Source organism: Neolamprologus multifasciatus, chromosome 7 (assembly GCF_963576455.1).
Source record: "Neolamprologus multifasciatus chromosome 7, fNeoMul1.2, whole genome shotgun sequence".
NCBI classification, from domain to species: domain Eukaryota; kingdom Metazoa; phylum Chordata; class Actinopteri; order Cichliformes; family Cichlidae; genus Neolamprologus; species Neolamprologus multifasciatus.
Window position 1 is genome coordinate 34679205 of NC_140445.1, and position 23942 is coordinate 34703146.

The window sequence follows — 23942 nt, forward strand, 5'->3', positions numbered from 1 at the left end:
TACCAAGGATCACTTTTCACTTTACCTTTCACCGTCTTCCTCCGAGTATGGAGCCACAGTGAGCACTGATGTAAAATCTGTTAGTGATTCAGGCTGTTGCTGCCACCGGTACACACTCCTATTGTTACTACTCGTGCAGTGAATGTGTGGTGATATAAAACTCGTGTGACTGGTTTAACCTGCTCTGGTCAGACCCTCTGCCCTGAATAGAGTCTCTATGTAAACAGAAAAACAATGAACAAGCTGTTGACAATCAGCAGTTAGACATCATCAGAAGACTGAAACTTGACTCAGTGAAGAGGGGAAATAAACACCACACCCTCACCACTAAACAACATAAAAATATGGGTTAATCAACAGAAGCCATCGATACTGCCCTCTATTTTATATTAAGGCAACATAATTTTGAAGCAAAAAACAAACACACAGATCAAAGTAAAGATATTGAAATAATTTATTTCCCTGATACAAGTGTAAAGTATTGCTATAGTACAATTATAGGCCTACAAAGCATCTTAAAGCACTGATTTTTAAAGTTTTTAAGGCATGTGGAAGATAAGAAGCCAGTATATACATGGTACACACTATGGTGTCTTTTTACTACAGAGTACAACACAGTTTGTAACAGGATATAGTTTTATGAAACGCCAGTGCAGATAAAATGGGTGTAATGAGGTATGACACACTATAAACAACAGAATATCACCTTGTCTAGTTTTACCAACGCTATTATTATAATTATTATTATTATTATTAGTATTATTATTAGTATTATTATTATATAATCTTGTATTGATTTAGATTTTAAGAAATGTTAGAAGAAAAAGAAAAGGTGGGTAGTCTCAGAAACTTTGGTGGAAGGGATCCACCATCCATTTATCTTCTTAAGCATTTAGGTTCACAAAGCGTTCAAGCCCCAGTCCATCATCAGGGGATAAAACTAAAACACAAAATCTTCTACAGTAGGTGTTCAGTTGGGTTTGAAAGGCAATGTCATACATTTCACAAAATGTTCACTCTTTTTATCATTCTTTGAACTCTTATTAGCAAAGAAACATCAGAGGACAGAGGTGATAACCCAGAGTCACAGCATTGTGACAAATGGAGGGAAACCACAACACTGACCGTGTTGCTTTACTGCAGAGGGCAAGGGTCCAGTTCTTTCCTTTAATTTGTCACGTGTTCAAACATCATTATAGCATGAAAGTTGACCTTTGTGAAATGACGTAGAAGAAAATCTTACGTAGTCTTACGTAGTAGAAAATCTTCTGCATGTTTAAACAGGTGTAAGAGCCATGCCAGCAGCTCCGTGAGTGCTAATCTTAGTAAGCTATTGTGGTACGTTGCAAAGTAGTCATTATGAATGACTACTTTGCAACGTAGTGAGTGAATGTACAACAGCTGTTGTAGTTGTACACTGGTGTTGTGATATGTTGGTGAATGTATATGTTTGAAATAAAAATGAACAGAACTGAACTGAACAACTAATGTGGATTTTCACACATACATCTGAAAAACCTGAATGATCTTTGAACATAGCTCTACGTAAACATTACAAACGAGCACTGATCTATTTCTGAAGCCCATGAGCTGATATGTTTACTTCCTCATGGAACCAGCCACTGAGAAATTTCAACATTTACAGAAAATCAGAAATATTAGCAAAGAAACACAAAGATTTACTAGCAGCAGTGTAAACGATAACAGGCAAAGAAGCAGCTTTGTAGTGTTTTACTGCACGTCAGCACAGTAGTTCAGTGCTACTAATACACATTAACACATTAACATATCTGCTAGTTGTAGAGGTGTTTCCATTGATTTGGAAAGTCGAGTTTCACTTAAAATTAAAAGAAAGAGGAACAACAGAGCCTAATGCACTTTTTTTCAAGAACAAATGCCCCCATTTTTTTTTTAAATGAACAAGATGTACATGCAATAATTCTTATATAACTTTTCTTGAAATTAAAAATATTTTTCTGAATTATTAATTTGGATACTTATCTTAGAAATTCCAAAAACATGTAATAAAAAACTGCTCTGTTTAGATTAGTCCAGTTTAATTTTTTATAGAACCAGTCAAAAGTTTATTTTTTCACAAGCTATTTTTGTGCAATGCTAACAGACCAGTGTCTTGATTTCATGTCATGACATCACGAGCTGTACTTTTCTCTGTCTTTGCTTCACACTCACCTTCCCTGCATGTGTGGGGTTTTTCGTGTGTGTTTTTGCATCTTTCAACTCTACACCTTGCATATCAGTTGGCAGACACACCAGTGGGACTGTCTTTTATGTGTTATCATTCCCTACATATACATTCATATTGCTATGATGTCTGGAAGGTGCACAGTGAAATAATAACACACCTCTAATGTTTTAAAACTAAAGTACGATTATTAAATGTAAAGTATTGAAAGTGGTTAAAGTGTAGAGAGTAAAAGTAAAAAGCTGTTAGAAGATTTGGGATTCAAAGGAAGTACAGATGGATTAAAAACTGGCAGCAGAAGTAACAAGCCCTACTCGGTGCAAGCAGGAAGAACATTCCCACATTCATGGAGGAGGCATCTCATTATTTTGGAAAAACAGAGCAGATTTTTTCTGAGATTGAAACATGGGACTTTTTTTCTCGAGTGACTGCATTACGCTTCTACAAGGATCATAGTGATGCTCACAGTGGAGAAAATGAGAAGAACAGGGTACTTCTTGTAGTTTGTGCCATGTTTGCTGAAGTCCTGATGCCTTCATGTTGTTGGACTGCGGTTGGTGTTTCAAAGTTCACAAGTGCAGGTGGTTGGAAAGGAGCAATAACCCTGTTTCTCCTCACTAGAAATCAAGAAGAGAAGATTTTAATTGCCTTCAGGTGACAACAGACACATCTGTGCAGTCTTGGGTGTGTTAAGTCAAAAAAAAAAAAAAAAAAAAAAAGAGCAGTTTTCAAAAAACATCCTGGTATTTTTTATATTTTCTTATGTACGCTCTGTTGCCAAAAGTATTTGCTCATCTGCCATCACACGGATATGAATTTGGGTGACATCCCAATCAGTCTCTGTACTAATTCATCCCAAAGGTCTTGCTTCAGGTTGAGGTCAGGACTCTGTACAGGCCAGTCAAGTTTTTCAACACCAGACTCACCCATCTATGTCTTTATGGACCTGCACTGGTGTGCAGTCATGTTGGAACAAGAAGGGGCCGTCCCCAAACTGCTCCCACAAAGTTGGGAGATGAAATTTTCCAAAGTGTGTCAGTATGCCGAAGCATTAAAAGTTCCTTACACTGGAGCAAAGGGGTAAAACCCAACTTCTGGAAAACAACCCCACATTATAATCCCCCCTCCACCAAACTTTACACTTGGCACAGTGCAGTCAGACAAGTACTGTTCTCCTGCCAACCACCAAACCCAGACTTATCCATTGAATTGCCAGATGGAGAAGTAGTTTGTCACTCCAGAGAAGTCTCCACTGCTCTAGTGTCCCGTGGGGGTGTGCTTTATACCAACGTTATGCATTACACTTGGTCATGTAAGGCTTGCATGCAGCTGCTCAGCCATTGACATCCATTCCATGAAGCTCTCTGTGGAGTGTTCCTGAGCTAATCTGAAGGCCACATGAAGTTTGGAGGTCTGTGGTGATTAACTCTGCAGAAAACTGTTGACCCTTGTGCACTATGCGCCTCAGCATCCACTGACCCGCTCTGTGATTTTACCTGACGTACCACTTTGTGGCTGAGTTGCTGTCATTCCCAAATGCTTTTGCTAACAGTTGATTGTGGAGTATTTAGTAGCGAGGGGAATTTCCTGACTGGACTTGTTGCACAGGTGGCATCCTATCACAGTACTATGCTGGAATTCACTGAGCTCCTGAGAGCGACCCATTCTTTCACAAGTGTTTGTAGAAGCGGGCTGAAGTCAGGTGCTTAATTTTATTACACCATGTGGTTATGGAAGTGAATGGAACATCTGAATTCAATGATTTGGATGGATGAGTGAATACTTTTGGCTGTACAGTATATTTTATTCAACCCTCCAGTGAGCAGGTTTTTTGCCACAGAGGATGAGGTTGTCCATCAAAGTGAAGCTGTCAGGCTGCATTTATTTCTGTCATGCTTGGACTGATGTGATGAGTGCAGACTCTTTACTGCATTCCCACAGTAAAAAACCCATTGTCTTTGAAGTCAGGCTTTTTTTTTTAGGAGGTGTTGGATTATAATATTATTTTATGCCATGTTAGACCCCTAATTAAAGATTGTGAATTATTATGTAGTTTTAGTTTGCATTATTCTCCTGAATTAGAAGGTGATAACTATTACATTTGGTAAACTGATTTGCATTACATTAGACTGCTGATTTATTGTGAATGAATGATATTGTTTTATGATGCATTATACTGCTGAGTTATAAGAAATACTGTTCACAGAAAGTCATCGCCTTATTTGTCTGGTTAGAAGAGAACAGAGCATACTGCCCCATCTCAGCAGGAGCAGATAAACAGGGAGCCAAGGTCGTAGCTTAGGTGCTGTGTGAGAGAAAGAATGTGAATGTTTAGGCTTTTATGATTAGGTGGGGGCCACTAGAGGCTATAAGAGTTTGATCAAGGCTCCACCATTTTGAGATCTGATGCTGTCTGCTGTATGGTGTCCATCTCCCACGCGTGTGTTCATTAAATCATCGTTTGACTCAACCCGGCCGGACCAGTGTTGTTATTTTGGTTTTCCTCCTGTATCCATCCCCAATATTTGAATCCGTAACAGAGGTTAAGGGTAACAGCTGGGAGCATGCTTTTCATCCACCCAAGCCAAAACACTTATTTTACTTAATTTTACTTGAGGAGACAGATAGGTTCATGGCTCAGATTTCCTTTTTTTTAACCTACAGTATTTTCAGTGTTTCTGAGTCCCACTCTTAATGTCAGAGGCTTTGAGATCAGATTAACTCGGACGTCTGCGGGCTTCCTGCAGAGCCTGAGTGGGACCGCTTAATGTAGACTGAAGAACGGCTTCATATAAGCCTGAATGAGGATTTTGTGGTTATGTAAGAGAAGTGCTGTAGAAAAAAAAAAGAATACATGAAGGTTTCTTAGGCTGACACAAGGACCGAGGGGCAGCGAGGAGGGAACTGGACTCAGCTGAGTCACACAGAGTGGACGTCAGAGGGGGCTTCAGGACCCCAGGGCTACCGCCATCAAAGAAGAGAGTTCCAAGAAGATGAGATAAATTGCATGTGAGTGTTGAGCAAGAATATGTTAGTATGTATTAGGTAGTAACATCTTATGAATAAAGGTCAGTTTGTTATGGTCATGAATCGCTACGTGATTCTATTCTGTTCATGGAGCGCCTTTATTGGGGCTAAAATACAACATCATGAGAGCCTCCATTCTTGCCACAATCAGAAGATCAGTACAAATTAAAAGAATGGATTATGGGTGTAATTTGCTGCTTACACTTTATTGACGACTGATCAGCTCCAGCTGGGTCGCCTGGGTAAGACTGTGTGAGGCTGAAAATGCAGAGACACCCAGTGACCCCTGAGTTCATTGTGCACAGTGTTCCCAAATACAGCAGAACAACTAACTATGGCTTCTTTTATGTCATTTTATGAGGACTAAATATAATATCTCAACAACAGAGCTGATCTTGTTGTCATGACATTTGTCTTATAAGGTAGTCTTAATGGGTCTTAATGAGCCCCTTAATGAGCCCTAGTTGAAGCCTATAGTTTCAGGCATCCATTCAAAAATTATGAGCCCACTAAACGGCCAAAAGGTGGCATCCTATGAAGTCTACTCAGAGATCCCCTCATTTAATTGGGATTTTTCACGAACATGGCCAGTTGAGGTTGGCTCTAAAAGTGAGCAAGTCCCCAAAGACTTTCATGTTTAAAGCACACACCTCTAGAACGTATATGAACTTTTGGATACTTATCAAAAATGATATTATGTGACAAATAACGGAACTTCCTGTGAAGGAAGGGTCATCCAAGAAGGTTTTATATGAGTTTTATATTATTCTGTCTCTTGGAGGAGATATGAGACTGTGCTTTAGACCTATACATCCACAGTGTCTTTTGTCCTCTCTTCCTCCACTCATCCCCAACCGGTTGCAGCAGATGGCTGCCCCTCCCTGAGCCTGGTTCTGTTGGAGATTTCTTGTAGTTCAGATGGAGTTTTTGCTTCCCACTTTCTCCATGTGCTGGATCAAATTGGGTTGTTTGATTGTTGGTGTTAATAAAGCGCCTTTAGGTGACTGTTGGTGCGATTTGTTGCTTTATATATATAATAAAACTCAATTGCACTGCACTGAACTGAATATACAGTTTATCGGCTTGCCAGCCATACTTGGCACCTGATTATGTAGCGCTCCAACCACCTGACTCCAAAATGGCTCTACATGGTTGCAACCAAAACACTAGTATGAAAGCTTCAAAATGCATGGTTAAAATATGGGTGGGTTTGTGGGTGTGGGTGGCTTTATCTTTCATGGTCTTTGGTAAAGTAATGTCTTGAAAGACGTGTGCCAAACAAACAATTAAAATCCTTCAGTGTTATGTATTAATGTTTCAAATGTCCCCATATGGATGTGAGAATATATCGAAAAGTTTGGAGCTTTTATGCACAAACTGATTTTTATGAGCTGTTTGGTTGGATCTAAACCCCAAAATAAAATAAACCTAAGCAGGTAGTTTATTTTAGGCACCAAAAGCATAAATTAATTGCTACGGTATCTGCAATTGCAATTGGAGATTTTACAGTCACTTCTTGGCATGACCACCAGATGTATACTTTCTGTTTCTAAGACTGATTGAAACAGATGAGGTGACACGAATGGAACTATTTATGCAATTCAATGGGCTGATAACATTTAAACTGTCGTTTCTGGACATAGAAACATCTGAGCTTGACCTGCCTGAATATTTTTCCCCTCCTCCCCCTTGTGTGACAAGTGAATGTAGCCTGAGATCTGTTCTCTAGCTAAATAATTCAGTTTGATGCTGTACTGAGTGAGGGGTGTACAACCACAGATGAATGTTAAAGCTTCAGCTTGAAAAATAATCTTGTTCAGTTTCTTTTCAGGAGCCAGTCTGAGCCTCATTCAGCAGGGCTCCGACTGGATTATGTAGGACTTGTTAAATGCTTACTGGTCTTCGGTGTGGGGCCTGGGTTGCTTGTATTCTAACGATAAGCTAAATATAGCATTACAGAACCCATTAAGACTCTGCAATTGAAATTACATAGCTTACCAAGTAGACATCCAGTTCAGAGTCAGATTGGCTTCTGCTGAGGGACGGCAGTGGCTCGTCCAGAGCAATCGTTGAACTGGAGGCTCGTCGGTCTTCACTGCAACATAGAAATACAATTTACTGTTGTGCAAAGGTGTGTATGAGCCGAGTTAATGTCTACATCATCATTCATCGTTCAGCATCCTCTCAGAATATATTGTTGAATATCAAAAGAAAGATGTAGCTTTAGCTCTTTAGAAAACAGTAAAAACACAGTTATTTGGAACATTTCATCAGTGGCAGGGAAAAAAACTGCAGCTCACAAGCCACAAGAAGCAAACTTTAGAGCTGAAAATGAACTGCAACTCCTAAAAACACACAATTCCTCAAATGGCCACTTCATTGCTGGCTCCATAAGGAAATTGATCCCCATACACTAAAGCCTTTTTCAGCAGCTTCCTGATAACATAGTTCGCCACCCTGTCATCCAAATATGGTCCTTTATGGCTCCAACAACATGGCAACAGCCAAATTTCAAGGCTTCAAATATGTGCAAGCTAAACAATGTTCACAAAAATAATCTCAAGAACTGATGGATGGATTTTGGTTACACACTTTCATGTCTGTGTCAGTGTGAATCAGATCAAAATATCAACTTTTCAACTTCTCTTCTGAAAACTGGGCTTTGATCTGAAAGCAATACATGTGAAGTACCTGTTTTCATAGTCTTCTTCCTCTTTTCCGCTCAATTTCAAAGAAACGGCAGACTCAGGTAGAAGATCCGGCTGTTTGGAGGAACTGTAAACTGTTAAAAACAAACACACCGTCAACGAACAAGTCAAGCAAAGCTTCTAATAAAACAAACATAAACAAAAGAAACAACTTACAGTTTCCATCCAGGTTGTCCATGCTTTGGGCTTTCTTCTCCTCCTTCATCTCCTTCAGCGGGGACAGAATCTCCTGGGAGACTGACTTTGCATAAAGAGAGTTCTTCTTCCTCTTTGAAGATGCTCCTCTTAAAGCTTAAACACACAGAGAAACAATTTAAAACAAAAGCTGTGTTTATGCAGGAAACAGAATGGTGGCAGGTTAGCATGACTTACGATGGCTCTTCTTGAAAACAGTCGTGCCCATGAATTTCAGAAATCTGTCTGCATAAAAACTGGGCCTGTGCACTGACACTGTGTCCTGAAATGAAAACAGGGCACACGTGTGAGCAGCTGCATACATAAGGGATAAAACAGCCTGGAGTTAAGGAGAAGTAAGAAGTATAACAGACCCCGTCATGTACAAGAGCCTTCCAGGAGTGTTCCACCTTCTTAACGAACCTGAAAATGATTAAAAATCGAAAATCAAATGAGTTCATTATGTAACATTTTTACTTGTGTAAATATTTATGCTTGCTCTCAACCATAGACTGTGTATAATAAAATGGAGGTAGCCACTGTGGTTAGCAAGGCTGTGCTGCAAAGCCTTGAAGTTTTTGTTTTTTTGTTCTTACTTTTCACCACCAGGGGCAGTGGTTAACCGTATATGTTCACATATACGTGAGCTGTTTAGCTTTTTAGATTTCCTTTTAAATACCTCTATTTCCCCTAGGGGACAGGTGTCGAACTCCAGGCCTTGAGGGCTGGTGTCCTGCAGGTTTTAGACGTGTCCTTGATCCAACACAGCTGATGTAAATGGCTAAATTACCTCCTCAACATGTCTTGAAGTTCTCCAGAGGCTTGTCAATGAACTAATCATTTGATTGAGGTGTGTTGACCAAGGGTGATATCTAAAACCTGCAGGACACCAGCCCTCGAGGCCTGGAGTTCGACACCCCTGCTCTAGGGGCTGCAGTTATAAATAAGAATGTGCTCTTATTAAGGACTTGCCTGGTTGAATAACGGTTGTGCTGACTGCACCATCTTGTGGTACAAAGTGGTATTACATGAAATTATACGGGCGGATATCTTTTCAACACAATTTACTGTCACAGCTGTTGGTATTCGTCGATCCATTTGTTGTTGCAAATCCAGCTTTTACATGCCTTCTATGCTTCTGATGGCTTTGCTGCAATGCATCTCTTTAATTTAGAGTTGGGTTTTTGGACTTGGAAGGCCACCTCAGCCGAGTTGAGCCTGAGCTGTAGCTGTGCCTCTCAGCCATGACTGTGTCAATCTTGCCATGAGAGATGGGGACAGATCCCATTTTGGTAGATTTTCCAGGTTTAAATAATAAATAACAAATAATATAGCCTGTGTTTACTGAGCCAGTAATGAGTGTTTAAACTAATTTAAATGTTTCTGAAACAGGAAAACAGGATGAAAACCTGAGAATCATAAAATATAAACTAATAATAATGCCAAGGAAACAAGAGTCACAAACAAAAAAGAGTTGCATGTCTTTGCCTATTTTAATGAATTTGAAAAAAAAAAAAGAAGTCTACAAATGTTTCTGTAATGCTGCATGGGGATGGTTGATCCAGGTGCAGCCGAGTAAGGATGATGAGACAGTTTGTCTTCTGCATGTTATTTTTGTGCATGTTAATGCTGTGAGCTCACCTGTAAGACTGAAGAATGTCGATAATTCCTAAAAAGATGAGCAGACTCTCGTCTTTATGTTTGGCAGGAATTCCACCCAATCTGGAAAAAAGATTATGATAATTTTACAGTTTTTTAAATGAAATTATGCTTTTGAATGTCCAGCTTTTCTACATTTTTCACCAGATCAGCGAGCAGTGAGGTTTAAAAAAGAAGCCACTAGAAAAATAAGGGAAACAAGACCTAAAAACAGGCGTTTTAGTATGAAGCAAACCGTTCTTATTAGATTTGACTGCGTGCAAACTAGTATGTATAGAGTATATGGTAATACTTATTTTAAGATAAAAATAACTTGTGATCTGAGATGTTAAAAAATGTTTCCTCTATCATATGTGCTGCTTAGTCCAAAGTGTCCACTTACGTGTCATCATCTGCCACTGGTTCTGGGTCCTTGACATTCCCCTGGATGGACTCGAGGGCGGTGGAGTAGAGGACTTTCTGTCCTCTCCTGCTGTCACATCTGCTTCCTCTGCTCAGTGGCTTCCTATCCAGAACGTGAATCCCCAGCAGGAGACTGTAGTCCATGATCTTAAAGCTTTCCAGGACCTGATAAGAGACCGAAACGGAACTCAGGGAATCAAATTTTAAGAACCCCCTTTGAAAATTAAAACATTTTCTTTAATGTTAGACTCCAGTTTCTTTAATTAGTTTGTCAGCGCTAAAAATTTTTAAACCTTCCATTCTTTTAACTGTTTAAATACTACACATGCTAGTGGCTATCAGGTCTGAAACCATGACAATAAGTTCCCCAGAGCCCACTGATTTACAGGGCCACTATAAGGTTCTGGCCAAACAAAAAACCTGCAACTACTTCAGTGACATTGTTTAAAAGAAACTCCCATTCTGAAATGCCCACCTTTAGAGCATCAAAAAGCATGTCACAGTGTGACCTGCACACAGACCTTCTGGTGGACCTTGAATGCACTGCAGGTAGGCCATTAAAGATTTACATTATAAAAATAAACAAAGCTAACAGAACAGCTGTGGGATTAAAATAATCCATTACCCTTCATTTAAATAAATCTGAATTAGTGTTGTATTTTCAGTAGAGGAAAATGAATGAAGTAGTGGTGGCTATGGCATGCTGAAATCAAATCATCAAAACATTAAAATGAGGTAAAGTTACCATCAGGCATTGTTTAGGCAACTCGTGTAACGAAATACAGACACGAGCCACTAAAAGGGTCAATCGAGCCTACAGAGCAGAGCCTGCGGTATTAGACATTTTGTGGTTATGTGTGTCCGAGGCTTCTAGTTGCTTACATAAGCCTAGTATCGCTCTATATTCCCAAATAAAGATACATTTCATTTAAATCCCACAACTGAGCTGAACAGGAAATTTTGCCAACCGTTAATGAGATTTTGTGTGAGCAAATAAACATTTATTTATCCCTCAGAATGATCTGGTGATCCTCTGACTGTCATGGTCCTGGGTCGGTGACCCAGTGCTTTTAGTTTATTATCATTTTCTAGTTTATTATGATGATTATTATTATTGTTTGAGTTCTATGTGTTATATTCGGTCTGCCTCTGAGTCTGTGTCTGTGCCTCTGTCTGTCTATGGTGTCACCCCGTCTGTTTGTGAATCTGTCTGTTTAGTTCTGTGTCTTGTTTGGTTCCCTGTGTCTGAGTTTCCTGTTTTATTGTGAAGGTCTCTGTCTGATGTGAGTGTATTCAGTTTACGTTTCCCCTGTCCCATCAGCTCTGATTTCCCCCAGCTGTGTTGCCCTCCTGTCTCTCATCCCCTGATTACTGGTGTGTGTATTTAAGCCCTGTGTGTTCTCCTGCCTGTTGCTGGTTCGTCTGTGTTTCTCCGTGTCAGTCTGCGTTACTCTGTGTTCCATGGTGTCCTGTTTCTCATCCCTTTTGGTATCTTCTCAGGTTAGTTATTTAGTTTTCCCAGTTTAGGTTTCTTTAGTTTATTGTCCTCCCTCATTGCCTGTTTTGCCACCACTCCACTTTGTAAATAAACATCACTAGCATTATCATCCACTGCTTGCATTTTGGGTCCTTTCTCCCTCCAACACCACACGGCTCGCCTCGGCAGCCGTGACACTGACGTTTAATCTACCAAAAAGAAAGAGGTCAATACTTTAATTTGTTCCCTCCTTTGGCTTAGACCTCATACCTAAACCATTCCATTATTGGCATTTATCAGCTAACAGGTTAGCCACGTGGAGGTTACAAATGACATGCCTGCTAAAGAAAGCTACTTGATATGGACATGAACCCCCGCAGAGCTGCATGAATGCTTGCTTATCTGTCAAGCAATCAGCTGCAGTCACCTTCCTGATTTCCTATTTTTTCTATATGTTTGTCACACTTAAATGTTTCAGATCACCAAAAAAAGGCAATAGAGAATTTCCAGTCATTATTTTGTTTATTATATCACCTTTTTGATATATGTCCACATTTTTTACTCAGTGGTTTTAACAATATAATAATTTGAGTAATAAAATAAAACAAAAATCACCTACAGTTCAATTTTCTTTATAAAAATAAATAAATAAAAAGTTTTACTTTGAAGGAAGTCCCACTCCCAGAGATCAACCCTGGATCTATAAGCAAAAATACAGTAAAGCATAAGCCTCAATCCCTCTGACCAAGCAGGGTCTAAAGAGGGCCTTAAAATGTGCTGCGTTACCTAATGCACTAACTGAGGTCATATACAGCAGCCCAGTATGAGCGTATTACATCCAGTTTGCGCTTTGGCATCCAGCTGCTCCGCCTGACCATTAGTCAGGTGTTTCGCTCTGCTGCACGCTAATCCTTCATCAAGTGACCACTATTGTTTCTCGCTAATGAAACAACAGGCACACACTAATGCAATTATCAAAACAGCTCAGGGAATAACAAACAGAGACACAGTTCCAGGTGCTGGCCTGTGTGATGTTATCAAAGTTGGGGAATTGCGCAGTTATCATTGGCTGAATATAAACTCTGGATTTTGGGTTTATTTTGGCATAAAAACCAAGTGAGTGATGTTTTTCTGATAAAAGTTTTATCCTCATGAACATTTAGTTTGGAGCTCTGGAATAACTCTGATTTTCTGGGACCTTTCCTTTTGGAGAGTATAGCTAAGCATTCGAAATTTGGGCAACACTTACCTTCCAAATTCTTAAGAACAAGCTTTGTGGAAGACCCTGTTAAACCCGCGAGATAATTCACAGCTAGTGAGCATCAGGTGTCTTGTGTCATATCGCCTAAATCAGTTCTGAGCATGTCAGACAAACCATCTCTTATTGTTGCACTACATGTGGAAAAGGTCAACCGACCAGAATCTCTGAACACTGTCAAAAGCTCATGTATGAAAACAGGATGTTCTTACTGTGTCAAAGTTATTAGCATGTCTGAGCTGCAAGCAAGGTACATGCAATGTAAATCAAACACTGATATCATCCTAACTCGAACCAAGTAGTTGTAATTAACCCAACCAAGCACCTTTAAGTGCCTATTGTAGGATTTATGGTCCCATGTTTGTGTTTGTTTGCAAAGCCCTGTGTCTGTGCAGGCAATCCCATGAAACTCCAGCAGTGCATCGCCCTATGATGACGGCAATGGCAATTTCATTTATATGGCACATTTCATTACAAGCAAACTCAATGTGCTCAGCACAGGAGATCATGAAAACCAGTGTAGGTTTACAATGCCACAGGCAGTGAAAACAGCAAACTATAAAAAAGCAAGACAAATTAGAACAAAAACCAATAACAAAAACATACTGAATGCAGGCCTGTGTACATAAAAAGGTTTTTAGGCTGTTTTTTAAATTTATGCACAGACGTAATTGATCTCAGGTCAGAAGGCAGATTGTTCCAAATACCTGAAAGCACCCTGGGCACCCTTAGATCTAATTCTGGGAACAGTTAAAATATCTGCAACTGATGACATGAGAGGTCTGACTGGACAGTGAACAGTGAGGTTAAAAGGGCAATAAATGTAGGTAGGATGATGATTAGTTCAAAAGTTATTGTGAACAACAGGGGAGGACGAGTGAGAAGCAAAAACAAAAAGATTAAAGATTAACGAGGGCGCGAGAAACACAAACAATGGCTGCTTTTAATGACTCAGTTTCACTTGATTAAAAAGAGTAAAGACACCAGCAGTTGTAGCCCACATAACTTTGATGTTATACCCTTGCGACAATGCACAACCACAAAGTGCAGCATCTACAACAGACAACAACCTGCTGCCATGCCTAAACAGCGGGACACTCCTACAATTAAGAAAAAAAAACATGTCAAAAGAAAATTAATTAGCAAGTGTGCAAAAAAAAAAAAAGCAAAATAAAAAGGTATAAACGGACTGTTAAGCATAGCCTCCTGACTAAAAAACTTCCAGTGTCTCTAAAATGGGAGCATTACAACTCAGCTCCCAATTTTGCCATCCTGACAGACACGATGTTCATAAAAGTGAGATGCAAGCAGCATCGGATAACCCCGCATTATGTGAGCCCTCAGGATGAGAATGTATTGCTGTAGGCATGCTACACTAAACACTAAATCTACTTCACTAGCCAGCAGTTTAGTGGATGTGGCTTACAACATAAAAATGGTAGTTTAGCTAGATTTGGTGTCCTCAGGATTCCCATATGCTTGTTTGCCATTCACCTAGGGACCATTTTTGGCCCGAGGACAACACAAGGGTTACGGTTTTAATGGTCCCCAAATGATGAGCTAGCAACCCTCTTAAGGCAATCTTTTTTTTTTAAATTAAAATAAATGGATCTAAGTTTGCAGTTATTAGACTATGTTGTTTCAAGTATCTTGAAAAAAGTACATTTTTGACTTGTGTTCTTTAAAAATGTTAGCGGTTGATATATCCGACAAGTAAAAATGCAAATCTTTAAGGTGTTGCATTCAATATTTATCTATTGAATGCAACACATAGTTGCTAATGGATGTAACATCCTTATGTAAACATACCCGACAGTCCCTCTGCAAGGTTTTCATCAAGGCACTATATGTGTCCGGGTCAAAGACCAGGCCCTCGTGCATGTCCTGGAAGTCCAGGTCTTTGAATGTGGGTGAGGGCTTGGAACGCTCTTTGCGTGAGGCGCGGCGTTTGTACGAGGATCCCTTCAGGTCGTACTTGTAGTGCATCTTCATGGCTCGCGGCAGCACATTGTTCATGACCACCACTCGAACGGTGATGCCTCCACACTGGATGCAGTAGAGGCCGTAGAACTTGGGCAGTAACGTCCTCGGGTTCTGATTGAGATTCTACAATAACAAAGATGATGGGTTTTTTTAAGTGATAAACAGAGAAGGAGTAAATATCCCTGATAATATTGGTCCAAATGAATCATTTTATTGTCCATTTAAGAAGAGAAAGACTGAAACTGCAACTTTCAAATAGGAATTAGTCAAAAATAAGTGGTTGGAGAAGAAATGTGAACATACACATGTAAACAGGTCATTTTGGGAACTGTAGATTATATCAGTGGCATATTAAAAGGTGATATAGTAATCAGTTCCCTTTTCCCAAAAGTAACATTTTAGCTAGTCATGTTCATGTGCTGATGCATGTGCACAGCAGTTCCATTTTAGGTTCAGTCGACAGAAATCTTCTTTTCTAATAAAGATTATAATTAGGGATGGATTGTGTGATCCTGACCATCTGTTAACTCCTGCCCCTCCCTGAACCTGGTTCTGCTGGGTGTTCTTCCTGTCAAATAGGTGTTCTTTCTCCCCACTTTCACCAATTAATTTTAATAGGTGGGGTTCTCCCTAATAATGTTGAGAGTTTTTCATTAGCATATAAAGCAGCTTGAGCGAACTGTTCTTACACAATACTTCATGTGTGGCCAGAATAAACTACCCCCCCCCCCCCCCCCCCGCCCTTTACCTTGCTTTGAGTAATGCAAGCATATGTTGCTGAATGGCTTTAATGCAAATGTGCTAAGACTTGTTTATTTAGTAGCTCACCATGTAGTAACCAGGAAGCAGCTTCTGCAGAAACTCTGCCTCTTTAGGCTGCACTGTCTTGATGATAAACTCATCATCGCTGGTGAGGTAAAACCAGGAACTGCTAGCACCGGGGTTGGACAGCTCTATCAGCGGCTCATTGCATATGGAGTACTGAAATTCAAAGTGAGGCAACAGTTTAAGGCGAACAATGTTTTGCAATCAACTCAGGGGAAATTTACACCACATTGTCCTGAGCCAGAATGTGAATTTGGGTCTCCACCCTCACCAGATAGTCGTCCGGTTTGATGCCAAAGAGCTCTCTGAAGTAGCGAAAAGCCAGTGGGGCGTATGTTTTCAGACGGAAATCTGGGAAGTGATGTGCCGGGGTCAGGTTGCTACCCTCACTGGAACACATACAAAATATTCATTAGTCTAGCTATTTGCAACTTTTAGGAGCACTGTGAAATAACGTGGTTGCTGAAACATGTGGTTTCTGTAAACCCACAAGTGATTATTTGCACACTTCTAAAGGTAACTTCCCTCTTTTCTTAACATCAATACAGGTTGGCTGCCACTGTGTTTGTTTAAATAACTTAGAGTAAGATTTCTCGTAATAATAATTTGCATTTCTTTCTTTTGTTGGCAATATGTAGTCAACTTGTGTTTTTTGTAGGCTGGAAAAGACTGACGATATCCACACTTAGCTGACTTACATATTTTTGGTTAATTTTGGGGTTTAGGCTTAGTACTTGGATTGTGACTTGATGTGCTATGTAATGAGGCCAATCTGGGATTTAAAGCTTACTCAAATCTCCCAAAAATGCATTCAGTGCCTTGGTAGGTAGTGATAAAATTAAACTCCCTGACATTTCAGAGTAAACCTAACATGCATAGAAAACATCCTAGATATATGGGGGGGGGGGAAATCCCTGTGCATGTGCATGTGCATTGGTCATTCTCTGAAAGGATTGCAGTGCAAATGTGAGTGTACCTTGGCAGGAAGACGCTCTCCACCACAGAAAAGTCCTGCATGAGAACATCTCTGTCTGGTTTCGAGCTGAGGTTTCCCACAGCATAACCGATGCCCAGCTGGATGGCTCCTTTGAGTGCAGCTGGTGTAGGCTAACAAACAAATTAGACATCCTAGAATTAGGAATTTTTTTGTGGTACTTAGTTGCACATTTTCTTGCTTTCTTTGTAAAATAGTTTATCGTTGTTCAACACTTTGGTCCGGTGCAAAAATACCTGAACACTGGATTAGCTATAGCATTGGCAAGCTTCTCTCAGAAGGAATTTTAATCTCCAGTATTTGTTAGCATGCTGACATCATCAATAACGGCTCCTTTAGTTTGTTTTGTAACTATGAGCATGTTAGCATTTAATTCCAAGTAAAACTGTGCTTAAAGTTGCCTCACAGTGAGTGACAGCATTAGCTAGATTAATGGTCTTATTTATATCATTTTTCGTGTTAATATACAAAGAGGATAGTAAGCTGAAGCTTTTTGATGTAGGAAGCATGTGAAACACAAACAGCAAACTACAAAATTTAGCTAACACTGAAGAACCAGAAACTGTAGTTTCTCTAGTGATCACTTCAGGCTGGCTCTTGTATCAAAATGTACAAGGTTACACCAATAAAAGACAGATTTATCACCTGGTACCACAAAAATATTTTGCCCTTTATGAGGGAGTTATTTTTATTCTCTGATATATTGAGCTGACAGATCTCCCGATTCAGGTAGCTAGGCCTCTCCTCTGCTAACATGGAGCTCACTGTTATTATCTCCTCTTTGAACTTTCCAAGAATTTATTGTTTTAATTTTGATAAGAAACATTCCAGTATTTTATTACTCTGTTACGTATCCCTGTTATTAGCATGCATGTGTATCTGTGTGTTGCATGCATAGAGAGCATAAAACATGGATGTAGCTAACAAGTGATTAGCCAATGAGAATACAATTGGTACTCCAGCCTTCTGATATTTAAAATGCCCAAAATTAGCAAAACAGATTTAATTAGTTATTCAATATGACCCAAATGAGACAGTAATCTGATAAAATGTATATTTAGGTCAGGGCAGAGGACTAATCCTGTATCGCTGAAACATGCTTACAAGTGCATTGGTCCTATGTCCAGAAGTCTGTTGCAACTGCGTGGTTACCTCCAAAGAATAAGGGTTTAAGCAACTGTATTTTTTAGACATAGAAGCTGTATCCATGTTTTATACTGCCTGTGGTTGTAACGTGCAGTTAATGAATGCACCTTGCTAGCATTAGCCGAAAAGTTAGTGTTCCCATTGTCACTTATGATCACTTAATGCTGAAAAACAAAACATATGGCCAAAAATTCTAACACTGCGGCTTCAAAACTGCAGAAACCTAAAACAATGGGTGATGCCATGGGTGTTATGGCCATGTTTTATACTGCCTGTGATAAAGCACAGTCTTCAATGATAAAATTGTGCTAAATGCAAAATTATAATCATCCCTACAGATTTTAAGGGTCAGCATTTCTTTTTGTTTTTGTTTTGGTAAGATTCTGTGTATGGATACAAAGATACCAAACAGATACAAAATATGTCTGTTGTTTTTAACAGGGGCTCATTCTGGATTTGTGACACCTGAAGTGACACCTGGTGCTCTGTGAGGCTCTATTATGGGCACAGTTAAACGCCACAGTGTGTTACAGTAAGTCACAGCATTTCATTGTGGACCAAATGTAACAATATAGTGTGACTAAAACAATTGTCTTCATTTATATCAGAAAATAATTAAAATAAACAAATCATTTAAAATAAACTGCTTTGATTAAATTGCAAGTCTGGAACAGGCTCCCGGCACTATAGGACAGCCTCAAATACTAAATGAAGCCTTAATACCTGTAAATTAATTTATTCAATTAAAAGAAAAACACACATTTTACTTTAGAACTTATTTAGAGCTTTTTCCTGCGAGCCAGAGTGTGAAGCCGATCAGCCTGATCACACCATTTTCCCACCACCTGTTCCTTACCTCACAGAGCAGCTCTGTTACATAACACAGCTGATGAAAGAGTAGCTGCAGTCACGTTATTGCACTTCATTTTACTTAAAGTAATATTGCACATGACTTTCTGTACGACATTTTGAATTTTTATGACCCCTTTAAGCTACAAATTATTTTTCCCAAGATCTTGGTGTAGTCAATAATTAAAATAAACAACTCAGGAAAGAAAATAAGTTTCACATTTAGACTCCCAAATAAAAAAACAACCTTTGGTTTCAGTGTTCTGTTTGACCGCAGATATTTTCTGTTTTGACATCAGCAATGACTTGAGGTGGGAGTAACTTTGTTCCTACCTGAAGATTTTTCCATTGCTTGCTTGAAATGATCCACTCACCTTTTTATGATCCTTTGACGCTTTAGAGGTTTTGGTTCCCTTTCCTAGGGTGCTGGCAGGGGATGCTGACATCTTTTGGACAGAGAGAACTGGACTAGAGGGAAGCTCGGCTGTCCTTCCTCCAACTTTGATTCTGCCCAAGTTCCTTTTTCCCCTCAGTGGTAAATGCACAAACACAACAATTTACAGAGAGTGCATTTTCCAGGTAGGCTGCTCCTGTGGATGAGGTAAAGAAAAAAGGAGTTACACAATGTGTTGCATTTGCATGAATGTCAATGCAAAGCGCACACACGCTAGTGAAAAACTTCCCTATCAGTCTTGTCTAGTTGTTCCTGTGACTTACAGTATATCCTGGGCTTTCAATAATCTTTCTGTCTGGGGTACTTCTGGACTCTGAGGACCTTTTGGTGAATGTGTTAGTCTTTTAACTCCAGAATACTTCACAACAACCCTTGATCCCAATTAAGAAGGATTGGGAACTATTACATGTTCAATCCCCCTGTTATAACAGTGCACAGTGTTTTCTTGATTATGTGATCATCAGCTTCTAAAAAAGGACACAATGATTAGCGAAATGAAGCCACATACCAAGATCTGTTCATTTCAATTGCATGGGCTTTAGATTATGGTTTATTTCCAATGTAAATCTCCTGAAATTACAAAAAATACAGACCACCCCAGCTAAGAGTAATTAATGTGAAAAGGCAAGAGGGGATACTCTAAAATACAGCCTGCACCCATGTGTAATTACCAGTGTAAGAAACTTTAAAATTAAGTTTTCCCTTCCCCTCATATACCACCAAATATGTTTGCTAATTTAATTTCATAAATCTGAAGCTTTGTAGTAAATATAATAGAGTAAATCATGTACCCCACTTTAAACTCACCTGAACTGCCTTCTGTGGTGTTGCTGCTAAAAAGAGACTGGGTGGTTGCTGTCAGCTTGCAGCATAGACATCTGTGCAAAATCTAAAGATCTAAAAGCTTATTTTAACACAGACAGATTTCACTTTGCTTTCTGTTTAATTTAGTTGCGCTATAACCGAGTACAACAAACTGGTGGATTTGAATAACTAAAAAGACTGTTTCAAACTATCCAAACAGGTGGCGTGATAAAGGACATGTATTGGTATTTTAATGTGAAACAATTCACAGGTGACCTTCTTTGGCTTGAACAGAAGTCCAACCAATTTGCCTGCATACTTTTTTTCTGGCCCTGAGCCATTGTGCCACTGGATATATTGAACCCTGCCTTTCTTTCAAATATCCTGAAAAAACTCTCTTCTTGTACTCTGCATAAGTTCTAATTTTAGATGCTGAAAATAACCGTAGGAATATGATGTGGAAAGTTGAGGGCTGTATTGTGAGGTGTTACTTTCAACCTTGTGAAAATATATGCAGTTTTAAAACTGTGAAAATTAACTTCAGCAATTCCCCATAACCACATTTTTATATCATTCTTTATCATGGATGAAACTCCAGGAAGGTTTATAATTAAATTACAACATATTCAGTACCTGAATTTCATGCAAATGTGCATTCAAAACATACACAAGCACTTAAACTCCAAACAAACAAATATGGAAACAATTGAAAAAATGAATCTGCACATAAGCAGTATTGGAGATTCAAGCATTATGTAAGTGTAACAAATAAATTATACACCTTTAATCTGTAACTAAACACATGAGAAGCATGATTCATCAGAATAAGGGATGAGTAGATGATTATTTATGCAAAATCTATAATCTGGAAACAAGTCCATATAGGTTACAGCTGCCTTATATTTGTGCCAGAAAATGGGCAGATGCACTAACACTAACACAGGAGACTTACGTGTGTACATAAAGGCATCAGCTGGAGGTATTCAGTGATTCAGTTTGCAACTGCACCAGCATTTTAACCAACATTAGGAAACACAAGTTACTTTTCTTCTAGTAACATCATCTTGTGTAATGAGCAAATTTGAAAACTCTATCCTGGCAGACAAGCCCCTGTCTAATTTAAGCACTGTTTCAGGATGTGGTTTTGCGGTCTGTCTCTAAGAGAATGCAACTGTCTTTTCAGGGGGTCGTGACGGCAAAACTTGTTTTTTCAAGGATCTCACATGCAGCTCTCCTTTGCATGTTTAAATTAGAAGCTGAACAGATATAAAAAATCTTGCTAAAGATTATTAAACACTGACCTAGTGGATCAGATCAGTGAATGAGGTTAATTGTATGGACATAAACTCTTTGGTAGATTATTTTTGGTTTGGCTTTGCAACACTTTACATATTGACTCCAACTTTACTCCAACTCTTCAGAGGGGACATTGAGGCTTTGCCAAGCTAGTAATGCAATGCAAACTCAACTGGGTTTGCTCCCAATAAGACATAAAACCCCTCACCTAGGAGTCATGCTAGTCAGATACCTGAACCAAATGAGCTGGCTCTTTTTGATGTGGAGGATTAGTTGCTCCACTCTTAGCTTGTCAGAAATGGCCCAGCTACTAACCCTATATCTAAGGGAGATTGAGAGCCCAAGATATTTGAATTCCTCAGCTTTGGTACAGCAAGTCATCGCCAACCCAAACAGCTACTGAAGGACTGTTAAGACAATTCAGTCCATCAAAAAAAGCATTTATTTACATTTAGGAGTTATCTCTATATTCATGCCTGGATGGCTTAAAAGGGGCCAATAGTGACGCATTTACTGTATATAAAAGCTGGATGTTCCTTAAAGTGCTGAAAGGCAAAGATAATGTGATCACGTCTTAAACCTGATTCTTTTTCTAACAGTCAACAGGTGGCGACTTCTCTGCTTATATAAAGAAGATCCATTAATATAAGCATGTTTCCAGTCTTTTTTTTATGGAATTTGAGGCTCATTTTGTAAATTACAATATTATTTAGCATAAGTCAAGCTACTTTGTACTAACTTACTATTGTTGCTGTTGATGCATTTGTTACTTCTGAGCTGGAATATTCGATCCCACATTTTAGTGTTGTTTCTTTCCTTTCTTGAAACATTGTGCTGCTGTTACGTCCTTCATTTATATACCATGTACTGGGTTATAAAGCACTTTCTGACACTATACTGTATAACTAAGTATGACATTCTTGCTTGAACATGCACAGATGGATCTTTTGGTAGTGTCATATATTGTCCATAAAAGTTGATAAAATATTAAACATTCCACCCTGAGTGGAGCCCACAGGCCCTCATCTGAATATAGTCTAGACTAGAAACACATTTCATTATGATGCAACAAACGTCAGCAATATTGCTAACATCCTCCAAGCTCACACACATCTGAGTGATCACTTCTTTACAACTCTGTAATTTCGAACAGGAACTCAACGCCGGTCCTTTACACTGCTTTTTATAAAAGACCTCTGAATTGATGTCTACTTTTAGCTAGGTGCTTTCACTGAAGGCCTATATTTAACTCAGTCAGTTCATGTGAATGTTTAAACCTGCACCCTCCTCACACAGCACGCACACGGCAGCTGTTTTGCATGCATGTAAATGATGGCAACTCCTCGCCAGCTGGCTATGGCACATTTTATTTTATGTTATTTTTCTCTGACGAAAAGGAAGTGGAGCTGATTTCCTCTTGTGATACCATCGCCAGCACGTCTTCCCTCTAAAGAGGCACACGAATGGCCCACACAGGCTAAAACAATGACACATTCACAGCTAAGATGGCACAGATTAAGATGGAAAAGTTGACCCCTTGCCCCCCTTAACACAAAGTGGAGAGGCGGAAAAAAGAAGAGATTCTCACTCACCTTGATCGGCATGGTGCTGTGAAGAAACTGGCCAATGCGTGTCTGGGAAAAGGCAGTGACAGACAAATACTGTGTGATATCAGCTCTTAGGCTGACTGTGGTGAAATGAGGAGCCAAGTGCTGCAGCGACTGTAGAGCATCCTCACCACTTCCTCTCTCCCTCTCTCTGTCTGTTTGTCCCCCCGCCTACCTGTTGTGTTATTTCCCAGCACATACATGACTCACTCTGAGTTGTAGAAAGGTTTAAAAGTGCAAGGTGTTAAAGTATCAATGTAGGAAAAAGTCTTGAAAATAAATATCATGCATGACAGCTTTTAAAAGCTTTCTACCACAAATGTGGTCACATAAATATTGTTTACAGTAATGGTATAAAGCTAGCTCATAGAGTTATGTTGTAATATTAATATATGAGCTCAGAAGGAGATTTTTTATTAAGATATGAAATTGGAAAAAGCACAAAAGTTGGTTGACAGGAAATGAGGGGAAAGACACAGGAAATGACATGGTGCGAGGATCAAGAACTCCTTAAGAGTCACATATTTGAGATACTCTACCTTGATTTGAAATTCATATTTCCTGGTTTCTTTCTGGAATAAGATTTTACATTTCATAAAGGTTTTTTAAAAATAGGTTTGACCACTCAAAACCTATACATTCAATACAGCACCTTATTTACCTCACCTGCCCGGCCAGTTTAGAATCCCCAGGCTACCTAACAGGGATGTCTTTGGACTTCAGCCAGAACAAGAAGAACATAAACTTCACACAGAAAGACACCGACCAGCAGATCTGAACCCAAAACCTTGTTACTGTGAGGCGACGGCGTATGTTCTGCTATTGCAGCATCTGAAACAACCGTGTCCACGGTCTCCTTTCCATCTAGGTGACCCAGTCTCTCTGCCTTTGTTTCCTTCCTGTTGTCGGTAAAGCCATCCCCCGTCTTCCTCAATAACTTTAAACACATTAAAAAACCTTTTGGGCTTTTGAGAAGAAGCCAAGTCACTTGTCACAGAGTAACTGTTACCACAGCACCGGACATCAAATATAAATGCACTTTGTTTTTGTTTAAATCTGGTCATCCAGTGGCCTTT

At 39.4% G+C, this 23942-nt stretch overlaps 1 protein-coding gene across 2 annotated transcripts; it reads right to left on the minus strand.

The window, feature by feature from the left end:
- Positions 1–436: 436 nt before the first annotated feature.
- pip5k1ba (phosphatidylinositol-4-phosphate 5-kinase, type I, beta a) lies at positions 437–22996 on the minus strand. Of its 2 annotated transcripts, none has more exons than XM_085166078.1 (14): positions 22852–22996; positions 19080–19295; positions 16693–16823; positions 15988–16105; positions 15720–15872; positions 14718–15014; positions 10154–10338; positions 9754–9834; positions 8487–8535; positions 8311–8395; positions 8095–8229; positions 7922–8012; positions 7229–7325; positions 437–2820 (listed from the first exon to the last, which is right to left on the minus strand). In XM_085166078.1, the coding sequence occupies exons 2-14, from the start codon at positions 19149–19151 to the stop codon at positions 2818–2820; spliced, it is 1497 nt and encodes a 498-aa protein (XP_085022204.1). In that variant the 5' UTR covers positions 19152–19295; positions 22852–22996; the 3' UTR covers positions 437–2817. The 2 variants fall into 2 exon arrangements, with proteins under 2 accessions (XP_085022204.1, XP_085022202.1); XM_085166076.1 differs by lacking the exon at positions 22852–22996 and adding an exon at positions 19423–20644.
- Between the last annotated feature and the right edge of the window lie 946 nt (positions 22997–23942).

Coding starts and splice junctions, on each gene's coding strand:
- pip5k1ba (XM_085166078.1), bottom strand. CDS start 19,151: ATGTCAGCATCCCCTGCCAGCACCCTAGGAAAGGGAACCAAAACCTCT. Junction 16,824..19,079: donor CGTCAAAGGATCATAAAAAG/GTGAGTGGATCA, acceptor TTTGTTTGTTAG/CCTACACCAGCTGCACTCAA. Junction 8,536..9,753: donor GACATTCTTCAGTCTTACAG/GTGAGCTCACAG, acceptor AATCATTTTCAG/GTTCGTTAAGAAGGTGGAAC.